The 17,048-nt window shown below is 33.6% G+C and overlaps 1 protein-coding gene across 4 annotated transcripts in view; it reads left to right on the top strand.

Annotated features, from left to right (window-relative positions):
- LOC126820672 (homeobox protein OTX2) overlaps positions 1-10,980 on the top strand; it is a 47,693-nt gene extending 36,713 nt beyond the window's left edge. For 3 of the 4 annotated variants that reach the window (XM_050548803.2, XM_050548804.2, XM_050548806.2), the window contains exons 2-4: positions 5,026-5,274; positions 6,884-7,044; positions 9,139-10,980. In XM_050548803.2, coding sequence (XP_050404760.1) covers positions 5,026-5,274; positions 6,884-7,044; positions 9,139-9,687 — 959 coding nt within the window. In that variant the 3' untranslated portion in view covers positions 9,688-10,980. Of the gene's footprint in view, positions 1-4,486; positions 4,754-5,025; positions 5,275-6,883; positions 7,045-9,138 lie in introns of those variants that run through there. The other variant, XM_050548805.2, reaches the window with a different exon arrangement.
- The last annotated feature ends 6,068 nt before the right edge of the window (positions 10,981-17,048 follow it).

Genomic DNA, 17,048 nt, shown 5'->3' with positions numbered 1-17,048 from the left:
CAACATTGTTTTAACAGTCAAATTACGAGTCGTATGAATTTTGTCGTGGCCTCGGTACTTGGAATTTGGATACTCAGGAGGGTTTAACGTTATTATTATTTAAGTAAAATGACGCCATCAAGTTGTGTTTTATACAAAATTATTAAAGCATATCGAAAACATTTAGCATCTTTGAGTTTTATAAATTATGTTTGTTTTATAGTATGATATTTTACAATACGTTCTTTTTTTCTGCTAATGAGTTGTAAAAAAGGGTGGGCAAAGAGTCTGAAATCCATAAATTCGAGTACAGAAAATTAGAAGTAACCTTTTGAATCAGGAGTTAATAGGATGAAACGAGATTTTAATAAAATCAGCACCAAGTCCATAAAGGATGAAAATGTATACCTTTATTATTGTGAGTGAGGTCTCTTGAGTAATATCAGATACTTGAGTGTCACACAGCCCAAGGGACCCGAGACAGTCTTGTTTAACTGACAGGGTTAATATCCAACTGTCACTACGGCTTTCTACCGTGTAACGAGCAGCGCATTAAACATGTATTAATTATTAATGAACGGCTTTTAATGAGGGTTTTAGCGTCGTTAGCTTGTTAGCCGCTACACTACACTCCGCAGTACGAACAACTCCCTTGGCCATATCCTGTCATACTCACGTTTCTTAAACGCCATGGCAAATATAATTTTGATCTTTTAAAAAAGTTGAAAGCCTTTCCACATTTTTTTTTGGACAATCTAGATTAAGGTCTTTGTCGTCCTAGATTTGGATACGTTGTAAACACAGTTTGTCATGCCAAAAAAACAAGAAAAACTTGACATTAAAATATATGTTTAACCTTTACTTATCGCAATGGTGGCTTACAATTAATGATAGTTGAGCTTTCCATTCAATAAATATTCAAATACAGTATTATTAATTTTAGTTTTAGCCCATCATCGGATTTTCGTTACATACAATTCAATATTTGCCAATATTTACATTAACGATTTAACATTCCTATTTAATTGGCGAAAAGATTTCCCCAAGAATACAAAATAATTTTTGATATATTCGTGTTTTGCCCATTACGAACTGACACAATACGTCATGATGTCAAATAGTAGAACAAGATCGGAGGACCAATAAAGAAATATTGTATAAAAATAATTGGCCTGAACTATAGCGCCATACGTTATCCATGTTTTAAACGACGTTATGTTGTAATATTGACAACATATATATCCATGTTTATTTTTATATGTAAACGTTTACTTGAAACAGAAGTTAATGTAAGACTTACGTGATAATCTGTAGATAATATCTTATCTACTAAATCCCTTCATTATATCTATATTATATACTTTAAATACTCTATTCATATCTATATGTATTGTCAATCTAAGTACTATTATTATTCAATAATCTCCAACTACATATTAATATCGACTAGCCAGGTTGTAAAACATTTGTAGTTTATGACTTAAAGCCGATTTGAAAGTGACAAATCTTAAGTAAACTGACACACTTAATAATTTTCTAACTAGGTTAAAAACTGATTAGAGTAAAATTGCTACACGTACTAAGCCTCTTTTATTCGTTTTTCTTACTGGAGTAAAAGTTAAAGGCAATGAAAACATTGATTGTGATTATTACGTATGTATCTTGATGCAAGGCCAGATTAACCAGTCAATGCCACTGATTGACTGCGATTTACATCCATTAATATATTAAGTGTGAAAATTTTATTTTAAATCCATTAATGTCAATTAGTTAAACTTGTTGAAACGTGTTGTTATCAATACATTTTTTTCAACCATAGCAACATAAAATATAGCTGATTCTTTTTCGAAAAAAAAATCTTTCAAAAATTATCGGAATTATATATTATAAATATTTTCTAGTTCAGCAAAAACAAAACAAATGTATTTTTGAGCGTATCGATTTTTCTTTGTAGTTTTAATGCGTATTAATTTTCAGCAAAGCTAATTAACCTAACTTGTATTCTACCGACTAAATTTGGATTAGAAATTAAGAATAATTCAAAAATACAATATGACTCTGGGTCCCAGATTTAGGACGTAAGTTAACTCTACTCGTATTGAAATCTAATTTCTTTTTAGTTTTACTCGGCTTTCAGTGAAAAAGCAATTAATGATTAGAAATGGGCGAGTAAGCTGAATTTTGTAAGAAAGCAATGTAATTATCTTAATTAGATTTCAATTAGCCATTAGTACGGTGTCTGTGTTTTTTTCTTTTAATCATGAAATGAGTAGTGCACATACTGTGTTTAAAGAAAATAAAGTAATGTTCATTAATATTGTTCCATTTTTTATCTTTCACATGGAAACAGTTTAAATCCGCAATATATTACATTTTAAGTCAAAATATGACACCTTCTGTTTAATTCAAATTTTAAAAAAAATTATATTATTATATATTATTTACACGGATTTTGAATATATAATTTTGGTTTGATATAATGTTCATTATAACTAATGTCTTGTTATGGAATTAAATATAGTGCGGGACGAGGGTTCAAACTCTAATTTCCTGTTGATTAAATACAAAAGTACAAACAAAAATTTGTTAGCTATGTTAAATCCTTAAACTAGAAGTGATATCAGATGTTATGGGAAGATAATACATTGTTTAAAATAAATAAGCATAAACAGTTACGCAAAATAATAATAAAAAAAAGGTTCTGTATAATACGCTTTACGCTGTTGCATAGTTTCTAACATTTTTTAATTGTATTATAAGAAAGGAAAATATATTCTAATGTTATCTTAGATTATCTGTTTTAAAAAAATGTTATAAATGTTTATGTTTTAGACTGAAGAATTTGCCCTCATGTATCTTAAAATTAATGGTTAGGAACATTAACATCAAGGTTCTGTGAACGGTATAAGCCAGAACAAACGTTTAATAATATTTTTTGCGGAGCTAATTGAGTGTTGAAGAAAATAATGGAAGAAAAGCGTAGAAAATACGCAACATATGCCATTTTCTTTTTAATTATCGCCTAGTTTTTCAACATGGCTGACGCACGTGAGGTACACGCGTATGTAATGACGTCGACCCCGCCCCACCCTCGGGTTCAATTGATTTAATATGAACATTTATTGTGATTTTGTCATTGAGTTGAGAATAAAGGAAAATGGTTAAATTCTGTAAATATTGAAACAACCGAAATTGACGTAAATCGGTAAGATCACATTGAAAGTGTGAGGATGTATATTCAGTCATTACTCTATTAACGCACGCGTTAAGATTAAGAAACGCGAGATTTTTCTGTGCCCAGCTATTTTCTAGTTGATACGATGTTGGGGTGTGAAGTAGAGAATGCGATAGCTATCCCCATTCTCTCACAATACATTTGTTTGTAGTTTTCTATGCAAGCAGGGTGGTGTTTGTTAATGGAGGTGTCTTAGGTGGGTGAAGGAGTAAGCGCCATGGGTTGTGGTATTATGTAATACTGTGATAAAATCACACGTGCTTCATTCCATCACTTGTAATGTTTGCCACCTTCACTTGTTAAAATACAAGTAAATTCTTCACAATTCATCTTTGCAGACTGGATGAAGCAATGTTAGAAATGTCTACGACCCTCCCCAACGCCCCCTCCTCTTTCACAGATTACATATTATACCTGTAGCCGATATTGACACCCAGTTAAATAGTAAAGAATCTCAGTGATAAGATATAATAGTGGTATTTATATTTAACTGTGAAGTATAATGTGTTAGAATAACGGCTATCTTATCACCTTCACACTATCGTCCATACTCTATATAGGTTTTATATCAATTGCTAGAAACGCACTAATGACAAACATCTCAATAACATATATCTTTATCTACTCTAACTATTGAATGTAACAATTCATATATATCTACATAAATATTACTCTGAAATATTCTAAAACATTTGCTTCATGTACAGCGTTGTTATATTTAAAACTAGAAGAAATACAATTCAGTAACAACTAGCCCATACGTAATCTCCCAAAAATTGTATCAGACTATAATATCTATATACCGAAAGCTCAATAGCTCGCTAAGCTGGTTTAATGAAGTATTAAGAAACCATGCGCCATTCCTTGGATTTTGCATCAAAATATTTTTCTTATATGTCTATTGAATACTATTGAGTAATTGTAAATTTCAATGTTGTTGTTTTACCTGTGTTTTTACAGGTTACTTATTTTATTTTGAAATTTTCCCATGACGTATATGTAAAATTAGTGTAGTTTGTCCTTGTATTTTGTGGCAGTTATGGAACAAAACAATGGCTAGTGATTAAGCCCTAGTTCTATATTTTTGATAAGTTTTTAGAAGTTAAAGCTACGACAGGGCATGTTTTAGGAATATTTACATTGAGGATCAAGATCACAAACCGTAAAAACAATGTTAGGAGCTTTTAGCATTCCGTGTCACCTAAGAAACAATAGTAGTGATGGTATCGACCAATGAGAGACCACCATACCTGTTGGCGCGGAAAAGGGGGCGGGTTTTAGGTTGGTCGGTTGATTGTAAAACAATAATTGGTGATGAAGCGAAACGATAGCAAAGCAGTCGGTACAGATATAACGGGTCAGCCTTAATCCACTTCACTTCATTAGTTTTGTACGTTGGCTTCGGTTAAACTTGATCCCAGCTTACCCGCATGTTTACTTGTTTAGTTGAATAGGCCATTAATATTTAGGATTTGTTCATGTACAGCTACTTGGATATATAAGCCTATATTCGGAGTAATAAGGAGACATATTTACAAGGTATATATTGCTGTTATCAAAAAGAACATAGGCATTTTTTTTCGGTTTGTATTTACGGGTGTTTCTTTCTAAATGTATTTAATATATTAATATTTTTAAACATTATTATAACGGTTGTCGGATGTGATTTTTTTGACCTTAGTTTATGATTGCTTATTGGTTTACATAGTAGTCTGCAAATTCACAAGCTATGTCAGTTGTTTTATATTTAACACAATTTTTTATGAATTATACTTGAAATATCTCCTTAATATATTTTATATTTATTACAGCTTACCGAGCAGAATATTTAGACCCCCCGCCGCCAGACGATATTTCTCTCACCCTGGATAGTTTCGATACAGATCCAGATCTAAGGATGACTAGCATGGCTTATCCCCCGGTCTCAGCTCACGCCATGCAAGGACACAAGATGAATTCCTATTCAGTCAACGGCATCAGTTTATCTGCACATCATAATGTAGATTTACTACACCCGGCTATGGGTTCCATGGGATCGATGGGCTCTATGGGGTATCAAGGTAAGAAAAAGTATATTATTATTTAAATAGAATAATTTTATCAACTCCAATACGTTTTATAATCTTCGTTTGGCATACTATAAAAATAAAAAATGGATGAAATAATATCGTATCAATTATTCGTCACCGAAATACACGAATAAATCCCTAAATAGTTTATACCCATGTTTTACCGATCATAGAAAATAGATACTTAATTGATCACTCCCATTTTACAGTTATCAAATTCAGAGGAAGAACGAAATTAATTCATTTTTACTAACTAAATTGTATCTGTAAGGTTATTACTTTGACAAAAAACTAATGCCCGTGGGTTAACAACTTTTAGTCATAAATTTTTATTAGATAATTCACGCAAAATCTTTGTTTTGCAAACAAGCATAATTATGTCCAAGATAATTAGTAATAAAACACAAAATTGTTTCGGTTTGGAAAAATGATTAGTAATTTAGAAGAACGAAAATTGATAGCACGCTGAACTCGCTAAATTAATAAGGACCCTATTTCCGTTTTAATATTATTATTCACTGATGTTTAAGATAATAAGTTAACTATAAGTAGTTTTATTATTTACTGTGTATTTTAGTCAATAATAATAAAACATATTTGTCAATGTCAAATGTCAACTTTTATCACTTGACTTCCAACATTTTCGACGAACTAATAATGTCGTCCAGGGTAGCGCGAATGGAAAGGAAACATTCTCTTTTATATATCTAGATGCCTAGAGCAAGAGGTATGCACGTGAACGCGTGTTGAAATCAAATAGAGGGTTTGTTCAGGGTTTGGTAAAATAAGTTATGTTGTATTTTCGACCCATCTGTCGGTGATATTGTGAGAAAGGCTAGTCCTTATTCACACGTTTTACAAGCAAAATAAACTCAAGTCAATAGGTTAGAGAGAGCCATGTTAAAACTCGCCTGTTCAAAAGGGGCTTTAGTCCCCGGTCCATTCTTAACGTCACGACTCCCATTTCATTCTCAACAACATACTGAATAGAAAATTGCATTTTTATGAGATTTGCTTGAGTGGAATCGCTGATGTGAATTGAAGGGGGAAATAGGCGAGCGAGAAGAACTGATGACTTGATATTGTTTGTGTGTCAACGCCAACCTTGGTCAAACCTCGATCACAATAACTACTGTTACCGTTGCACACAATAGCATCAACGATGCGTCCGGTCGGTGTATGTTAGTCAAGGACTTTGGTTGTTTAAGTTTGTTTTTCTTCCCCCGAGAATCACCACCCCTATCTCATTCCATGTTTTCATCCCCAACATTTTATTAGCTCCCTTCGTTTACAACTAGAATAGAAAACTAAACAGATAAATTACAATTTAATTGGTCCAATTTTACGACTCATCTCATAAAATGCTTCGTTAACCCCAATTGCCATTAAATTTATTTAGAATCAACTTTAGAAATTATTGTTAAAAATGGGCACTTGTTGTATTTGTTTAGGCTGGAGTATGGGTGATATATTGGTTTCGCTCAAACTATAATATCCTTCCGTTCTTGGAAAAGCGGTTCACTATCATGGGAAATGTCGATCCTTTCAGATTTACAGTAATTCTTCAAAAATAATATTGGTGTTTTTATTTTATTATCAGGTATGACCAACAACCCGAGAAAACAGAGACGTGAAAGAACCACATTTACCCGAGCTCAGCTTGATGTATTAGAATCCCTATTTCAGAAAACTCGCTATCCCGATATCTTTATGAGAGAAGAAGTTGCATTAAAAATCAACCTTCCTGAATCTAGAGTACAGGTAAGAATGAGAAATTTATAGACAACTAAAATAAATGATTACGATCTTTTCCTTTGGCTGTTTTGAATTTGTATTGACCCTTACATGTGTTTCTAGAATTTATTCAACTTTTCACCAGTCTATATTTTTAAGAAAAAGGAATACATATATATAATGTAAAGTAATACGGAAATGTTAATAACTATTTTTTATTCATTTCTAGAATATTGATTTCGCTCTTCTTTTCTCGTGCTATGTTGATTTTTTGTCGGACGAGTCATTTCTCCAAATATACAAACTTAAACCGATTATAGGGGATTAAAAGCAACACGTCTTCAGTTGCTTAGCAACTGCATGTGACCTGATTTCTAAATATCAATTCTTCCATCTCTTGGTATAATAATTACACATACAAAAATAAATGACAAAAATAAATACAATATTCTGGTTCCGCTGCAAATAATATATCAGTCAATTATAACAATGATTTTTCATTTTATTTTTTAAAAGTTTAATGTTCCATATTTTGGGGGTCTTACACGTTTTCTATTTAGAATTAATGGTGCAATTAACCTAATTTTAAAGCTTATAAAATTAGCATTACTGAAATCTGATTTGTAAAAGATACTTCAACATTGTTTTTCTTAGAATATTAAGAGGTTGGGGTAATTTGTATGAATAGAAGTTCAATAAACTTCATTACAATAAGCACAATAACTTCCAGACAATGAAACAATAAGAAAAACAAGTAATGAATTTAAATAAGAAATTTCTATAGGTTTTTAGATGTTAATACGACAATAGACAGGCCTCCAGTTATTTTCACTATTTTCAAGGCATGATTTCTCATGTATTCTATACCGTACCACTTGATTTACGCCACAATTGTCATAATAGTTCATTTTACGAGGGTTAATTTGTTCCTCAAAGCTTTAAAAATTGAAGAATGGGAATACCTGTAGGCTTATTATAATGTAAAATAACTGACAATGGAACACGGAATTAAATTCCATTATTCAAATGATAGAATACTACAATTTTAATTAAAATTTTGAATTTTGAAAAAAAAAAAAAAAAAAAAAAAAATACAAATGGAACTCCAGAGACTATATAATTCATGTATAGAATAATTATTTACTTCGATTTTTTAAGAAATAGTATATAATGAAACAGATATTTGAATAGTGAAAAAAATAAAACTAATGCTTTAATAGTGAGAAATTAAAGATTTTGATATTTTCCATACTCTCCCAATTAAGCAAAAGTAACCATGCGCTCGTGACGATGAAAGTGACAAGGGAGTTGTTAATGACAATATAGCGAGTGTTCTTTACCGGTTATTTTTTTATACTTATTTAAAAAGGGGCTGGTAATGGCCCTAGAAACGGCACATATTGTGACACAAAAAGCGCAAAATACACATCTTTTGACAGATTAAGTGTATTGATTTAAGCATTTAACAGCTATTCCACTAATTGTCCCCTTAAAAACACCACCCTATACAAACCTATTGCCTGCAGCAATTTTAACCGCATTCACCAAACGGCCAGAAATAAAGCGGGGTCCTATTGAAAACGCCAGTGAGATGAAAACATGGAATCAAAATGCTGGAAACTCTGAAATTGGGAATAACGGTTTCCCTATTTTCCATGAAATGTCCAATCTTGATGATGACAAACGAATATGTTATCTGAATTGACATTATTTACGGAAAGTATTAGATCGTCATATGTCGCTTTCAAACAAAACATTAGCAAGTGTGATGTAATCATCATGAACGTATTACGTCACCAGAACCTTTTATATTGAAGTAGGGTTAACATCCGGGCCTTATCGTGTCAGTACAATATGTTTAGTTAGCCATTTTGATGTAACCACAAACAAATAAAACAGTGCTCACGCTCCATCAATGATATTAAATAACATCTGGTCTTCCCCATTCGTCTAGTGGTATTTCCTTTAATCGGACACTGCCAAAGTCTCAGATCAAACAATCAGTTGTGGATCTGGTTGATTCGGAAAGATAAGGGCGAACTATTTTTTATAATTGATTGAATAACACCGACATTAAGATATTTAATATTTGACTAAATTCATTTCATTTTTCATTTTCAGGTTTGGTTTAAGAATCGCAGAGCTAAATGCCGACAACAACAAAAGGCCGTTGAACAAAAAAATAAACAACAACCTGCCTCACAGAACAGTCCCAACCCACCTCCACCAAGCTCTCCAAAGAAGGTTAAAGTCAGCCCCCCACCCAGTCCTCCTTCTCCAGTCAGCTATAAACCACCAGTAGTTAGTACTACTCCCCCGAATGGTATGAACTCTTCTTCTATCTGGAACCCAGCCTCAATTACAGGAATGAATGATTTGATGAACACCAATAGCTGTATGCAGAGATCAGGCTATACACTATCAAACGGACAGAATCATAATTACAGTCACCAAGGTTACAACCATTCGTCTTATTACGGTAACATGGACTATTTTACTCCCATGCAGATACCTGTTATGAACCACAATCAAATGTCCAACGGTATGACAGCAAATTCGAACAACAACCAGTATGGATCTTACAGCTCTCTCTCTACCAACCAAAGTCTGCAACGTAACGATTGTCTGGATTACAAGGAGTCGACATGGCCCAAATTCCAAGTTCTTTGAAAACTACATTAAGCTTCACTCATTGGTAAAAGAAGACAATTTATAAATTAATGAAATGCGATACCGTCATGAAATAAAATGGCGATCAACGTGGAACTATGTTATCGAAGTGATATCGCCGAGTGAGAAACTGGTACATAAAGTTAGAACAGATCAGCATTAGACTTTAAACAAGACGTCCGTATTGATGAGATTATCGATGTATTTTATATAATATATTCTACCCCTTCCCCTACTGCCATATCTATTCCCCACCTCAGTCTTATTATACGAAAATAATAATAACCAGAGCACTCAGTATTTCATTCCAATAATACGAAACTACAGGAGACCAACGTTACCTAAAGGTGCAATCAGGGATTGGGCTGGCCATCCGCTTCATTGTGCTAAATATACAGATGGAAAGAATGGTTCAGCCAAGTGAAAGCATAATAATACAAGATGTGGAGAGCAAAGCTTATTGAATGACAGAAAGAACGAACGAACGAATGAAAACCCCTCAGCCGACTTATTGTAGTATAACCCCAAGTCGGTTTTTTATTTAAGTTTGTAAATACTCATTGACTTAAAGTTGTTTCGTTGGAAACGAAACATTGTGTAACACGTGACATTTATGTATGGAAAATGTATAAACGAACTACATGTATAGACGTACTATTTTGTAAGGCTGTGATACGGAAATGTATAGACAAATTTTTAAAAAGTAATGAATTAAGAACCCTCACATATTTTTTTTTCTATCGAAAACTGAATAACGTCACATTCTAATTTTTAGAAATTTGATAACAAGTATTCACTATCTTATTTAAAGATGTATTACAAGTATTTACTTTAGTATTTAATAACAATGAATTGAATAAAAGTTAATACAATGTTTGACTATTTTATTTAAATATTTGGATTACTTTATTTAAAGATTTAATACAAGTATTGGTAACTTGATTTAAAGAGACACAGGCTGAATTATATAATAAATTTTGAAAAAGATTTATTTGAAAGATAATGATTAATTATATGGATAAACTATAGTAAAACAACGATTCTATTATTATTAATATTATTATTATTATGTATATTTCTACAAAACGTATTTGTCATGTGTGATTGTTTAATACTAGTATTTGATAACATTGTAACACTTGAGTATTTTTTTTTGTTTATTATTCTATTTATAGACTGGTCACGTGGTGTATATCTGTGCTCTATCATGTATATTATGAAAGTCGAACGGATCGTACCCGCGTGGTTCGGTTACTTTGGTTTAAATAATAAAAATGTTGTTTATATATATAATATAATTAGTTGCTTTATATTCCAATACATCAAGGTTATGCCCAAGGACGATTTCTGACCATATTCGCAAATTAGGGACTCTGCTTCCACCAAGTTGACGCGCAAAACCAAATGATTCAATGATATGAAGTCTTTGGACAATGTTTTACCCACCTCTACAAATCTCAGGGGTATATTGGTCGACCCCAGAAAACCATGAATTATATTCAGCACTGTATACGATGATGGTTAGCAACCTATTCTCCATTTTGTACGCGCAAGGTACGGATATGATGTGTGGAGAACAGTACTAAACACAGTGTCTTAATACTGATGTTTAAACCTACGCACCAATTGCTTGCATTACTTGCATGCATAGGTCTGATGATGCCCGGGGCCAACTCTTTGCGTGCATGCCCCAAGACTCAAGCATAAGTCCTTGTACTGAGATAATTTCAAATTTTAGAAAAAAAAACCCCAGAACATTGGTTGCCCCTCTGAAATGGATGTTCGGGGCCGTTGCCCCCCCCCCCCCCCCTCTCCGCACATCACTGCTACGCAACTGTATAACCACTAAGGTGTAAAGTGAGACATAAAAGGAGACCAGAAAACAGTGTACGGACTCTTTCAAGCAGGTATTTTAGAGAACCTCCCCGAATAAGGTTTATCTGTTCTTAACGAGAACAGACATTTTAACCAATGCCGGAAATTAGAAGTAGTGCATAAACCCATCCAACTCCCATCGAGGATCCGATCATCCGGTTTCAAAATAGCTTGGATGGTAAAAGTGGGCATGAAGACTTTTTAAAATTAACCGTGAGAAAATATAAATTTATCTGATTCCTGATGAAATTTCGGTCAAACTACCCGTATAATAAATCAATTTGTCGGCATTGGAATCCCGAATGAATGTGTATTTGACATAATATCAATTTCCTTTAATTGAAAATTCTAATAAAAGAAGATTCTGTGTACAGCGTAGAGTATAGAAGCTGTTGGCGTCAAATAGTCCAGCAATACAGGATACAATTCGAAATATGGAGTCGGTCCGTTTAGCAATAATCCTCAACATCAACGTAGTTTAGTATACATGAACTGTCAATCCAAGTTACAAGTTATATGCAATAGCAAATGAACGTATCTCGTATAATTTGTAATATGTTCTTAACTATGACCCCTTCTTGTCAATGAACATGCAATTCTCTCGACCCGAATAATACCCTTTGTGTGATATTCTGTTCATTTTGACATAGAGAAAACGCTTGGCGGATTATCTCGAATACATTACTCGATTACAATATAGCCACGTTCATCTGAGAGAAACTCTTAAATCACACAATCGCTCCCTTATTTTTGTTTCCTTTTATTAAAGAAAAACTTTGAGCGTGTTTATTAAAGTTAAACAATGGGGCTCTATTACTCTCCCTATAATAGAAAGTCAGCAAAACAAGACAAGAATAGCATAAGTGAAAGCTTTTTTTCTTTTAAATTTGACAAATGTATTAAGGTTTTTTTTGAGAGATTGATAGTAAAATATTGCCGGGTACTTTAATTTGAAAATGACTTTTAGAGGGGACACTCATGAACTCATATTATACTGTGCGGCTACTCTGCCCATCAATTACCAAGATTAGATAAAAAAAACGACGATAGTAGATTAACATTCAATGAACTAACTGCAATAATTCCATTTTAGATTTTTAACAAGAAATATTACATAACCGTATACTATAGTATGTTCCTTTTATAAGGAAATATATTTCAAATTGGTATTTTCCTTAAAGCGTATGAATTGTTAGAAAATTCCTTGAGAATACTCTGCGTGGGTAATCCATGCCTCATTATGACCATACAGGATAGGAAATTCAATATTTATTATGGGGTATCCTCAAAATATTCTCCGAAAAAGTATTGAAAGTTGATTTTATATTATGATTCATGATTTACTGCACTGAAAATTGACAAACAAGCTTATATTATAATCGGACAAAAAGAAGTGTTTCGATTATTCATTCAGCATAAGGAAAAACAAATTTATTCATTGAGAGAGAGAGAGAGAGAGAGAGAGAGGGGTTTAACGTTCACTCGACACACACTAGGTCTTTTCGGGACTAACACAAGGTTCAATTTTATTTAATAATTCGTTTGCGCGCAGGGGTCTTTAGCAGTGGGAGGAAACCGGAGGACCCGGAGAAAACCCACGGGGATGGGCAGGCGATCCTACTCCTTGTCACGTACAAGCGGGGAGTCGATACCAGGCCACTTGATTCAATGACAAACTCTGTAATTTAACGTTTATTCATTGAAGTGATAACTTGAGAAAATACTTAAACAATTTGGAATAATATTTCCCCTTTCCGTACTGCCATAATTATTTTGGAAGTATATACTTTTTTTTATTATTTAACTATTTTGGTGTAAATAATATGATCACCAATTCCAAAGTACAAACATTATTCTATAAGATATTAAATTGTTGATGACAAGTTACTTTAATAAAAATGATGAAAACACCCGGATCTGCTTAAAACATGAAATTATGTTCGAAAAAATATCGCAATCCAACTTTCCATTGAAAAATATTGGCACAAAAAATATAATTCTAACACTATGAAACAAGATTTTCTTACTATGTAATTTCTACATTACGAGCATAGGTTATGGTCGAGTTAAGGTATTTTTAACCTGTGGACCAACGTATATAAAGGGGATTATTTTAACTATGTAGATCTAACTACATTATTATTACAACAAGAGGGGCGACGTATTATACTATAAATTTAGTCTATAAGTCGAGGAGTTTGTAAGAGAACCTTGTTTAAGATGATATTTAGATTGGCATTAAAGCACCCTTAATCCTTGATTGACTGCCTAATAATATACTACTATAGGTTAATCCACTGTTTTCACGTATTATACGGTTTGTCGTTAACCACTGTAGCAAATAATGTGATACAATGCTAATCCTTGTATTGAATTTGTCCTTACACAGAAAAGACTTTAATGTATTTATTCACTCTCTCTCTGACTAGTGACTTATCATTTTTTACTAGCTATACCTTGATACCTCCGACATTCCGAGTATAATGGAATGTTTTAGGTTTAATATTCGAACGCAAAAATCTGCAAATTTTTACCTTCTGTATCTTCATATTTTGTATTTTAAACATGATTAAATATTAGATGGATGATTTGGTAGTGTCCTAGAAACAATCACCGATGTATTTCAGAAAGTTTTATATGTAATTAATACTGACTATTCTCAATTTCCAGAAGTTTTATGCTAAAATAGAACCCCTACTATATTTAGCTACACACTTTCTACCGAACAAGCTGTAAATATGCAATTTTTAATTCAAAGATGTTTTTCTAGAAATTAAAATTATTTTATTCAGAAGAAATTTAATCTTTTATTTTTCTCTTTGCGAATTACCACGATTTTTGAAATCGGGTTTCATAGTGGACTTTCGTGTAGAATAAACCCAATGGTGTCACAGCGGCTTGATCGGCTTCTTCTTACGGCAGTACACGGCCGCTGTATGGTTCATTGCGACTGTATAAAAACCAATTACGACTGTTTAAGCCGATTATCCATGAACTGATGCGACATCATAACATTCTTGTACGGCCTATTACGAACACGACCGAATCCCGAAGCCTTACTAGACGAAACATAACCATTATAAGACCAGATACTCTCTTTCTCCTTTCTTTCTTTTCAGGTACTGGATTCTTCCTTCAGAGAACCAATAAACAAAAGGAACGAATAACAAAATAAAGACGATATCAACCACCATACCGTACAATAAAACCAAATGAAAGGAAGAATGGACCAGGCCATACACTCACCAACAAGCCCCAAGGAAGAGTTGCACCGCCCTGCCATTCAACCGGACAAATCGACCAGACCGACGAAAACGACCCTAATCATATTGTAAACATTTCACTATATATATATATAACATGTAATTGTCCGCAATATCACTTCGGTGGAATATCACGATCGAATGCTACCAAGCACGACGCAATCATGTGACACATCATATGGTCAGCAATACTGCAAGGTATCAAGAAACTAATGGTCTCATAGCATGAAATGTAATGGAATCGGGTTTAACGACCTACTATTCTACTCCTAAACTGGGCTAATGAAGACGGATATACGCCATACTGTGTGCTATGAGGGAAATTTTGCCCGGGCAGCGGCGCTACGGCCTACTCTTATATCGAATTCCAACTGCCAAGGGATCTTTTACGTGCACGCCAATATGTACACGAACGACTAGACAGCTGTCCTTGTCAGACCCTCCGTCCTGCATCACTAACAAGGGGAAACCACGCCGGAAAATCTAGATGAACTTTCTCGGCCAATGCAGGGATCGAACACCCGACCTCCAGGCTAGCGAGCCAGCGTCTTACCCACTTAGCCACGTGATCCCCAGGTCTTATAGCAATCAAGGTGGGAATAAATACTCACACGTGCACATAAACACACACTAATGCCCCATTCGGTATAATACGACCCGGCGTGCAGCTCTACTACGCATTAAGAAAGGGGACAATCGTACGGCGAAGTACGGGAGTTTTAGACAGTTAAAAAGTTTCTTAGGATATCGTAAGTGAATGCCGATCGCTCAGAACCACATAATAACGATTACGAAGCACAATGACTATCAGTACAAATATCCAGATTGTCCAGAATGTTCACACCAGAGTTAACCGTAGCGAAAAATCGTTTTCGTGTGGAAAGGGCTTTATCAATCGGGTTACGGATAGGTAATCAGCAAGGGCTTCGAATATTTGAGCATATTCAAAACGTCGTGGTGCAGCAACGATTCATTCTAATCCGTGCTGAAATCCTGAATATCCGCAGCTCAATCGTGCATATTACAACTGGCACATGTCTCGCCGTGTTAATTCTTTTCATCACGTATGAGTTCGGATGTGCCGGGTTTTCTAAGACTAATCTACTTTCTGCAATGTATGCCATACAGGATATGTATAAAGAGTGACTTTCTGTTTTCATGTAAAAATATATTTGCTGCTACAAAAGGAGTGAAACGAAAGTTTCTAGCAGTTTTAAAAAAAAAATTATATGCAACCATTTTTACAACATTATTTTATTCAAAAAGAAGCCTTGAAAGGGGTCGTAGATTCTCCATAGAGTATATTTAACACCTCTACCACTCCGTGCACAACTTCTGCCTAACTGCCCTATACTAAAATCTAATTCAACGAGTTACATGGCGGTTCTGTGTTTAGTATTTATATATTGTTATAAACTGATCTTTCTGATATATAAATGATCATGTGTAATTATTAAAAACACACGCTCTCCATTATATCTTATCGAATTAAGCAGGCCAGCCATATGATATATCCAATATTAAATATTATATTCAATTATTGAATAAACAGTACACAATGCGGGTTACTGGAAGATCAATTGCTCATTACCATATTTTTACCAATAGCAGTGTTTGTTTCACACCCTAGTTATATAGGTCTACCCGAGTTGTAACGAGACTTTTAAGTGGTGGAAATATCGAGTATCTTCAGTGGGCCCTATTCGATGTCGCAGGGACAGATTGGATTACGACCATTGCCTATCTTGTACAATCAGACTGTCAATCTTACCTAATCCTTGTCCAGTTTCTCACGAGGGACGCCATGCACGCGCACGTCTTCGTCAAACCAAAGTCTTGTTTTTATCGTCTCATTTTCGATCAGTACAAGGTAGAGTAAAGGTCGTAGTGAAATAATTGATGATATGTCAGGAGCAAGTCGACAACCAATTGATAGCTTTTCAACCCTTTTATTTGTTAAAGTAAATTAATACCTCAATCAAAATTCAAAATATAAGTGTCTTTGAATTCTGGTAGATAACAATAAAGGAAGACTAGTCGGAATGTATACACATTTTATTGTTATTTTGTATAGAATGAGATTTTAATATCGTTGTTAGTAGATGCCTCTATACTGCCAGACGTGATATACACAAAAGATAAAACATATTTAATAAACACATCGATATATTTTATTATCATTTCATTGACAAAAAATTCGCTTGTTTCAAAAAGTAAATTGGT

The sequence above is a fragment of the Patella vulgata genome, chromosome 5 (assembly GCF_932274485.2).
Source record: "Patella vulgata chromosome 5, xgPatVulg1.2, whole genome shotgun sequence".
Classification (NCBI taxonomy): domain Eukaryota; kingdom Metazoa; phylum Mollusca; class Gastropoda; family Patellidae; genus Patella; species Patella vulgata.
Note: the sequence above shows the minus strand (reverse complement) of the source record. Positions and strands in the feature narration are given on the sequence as shown.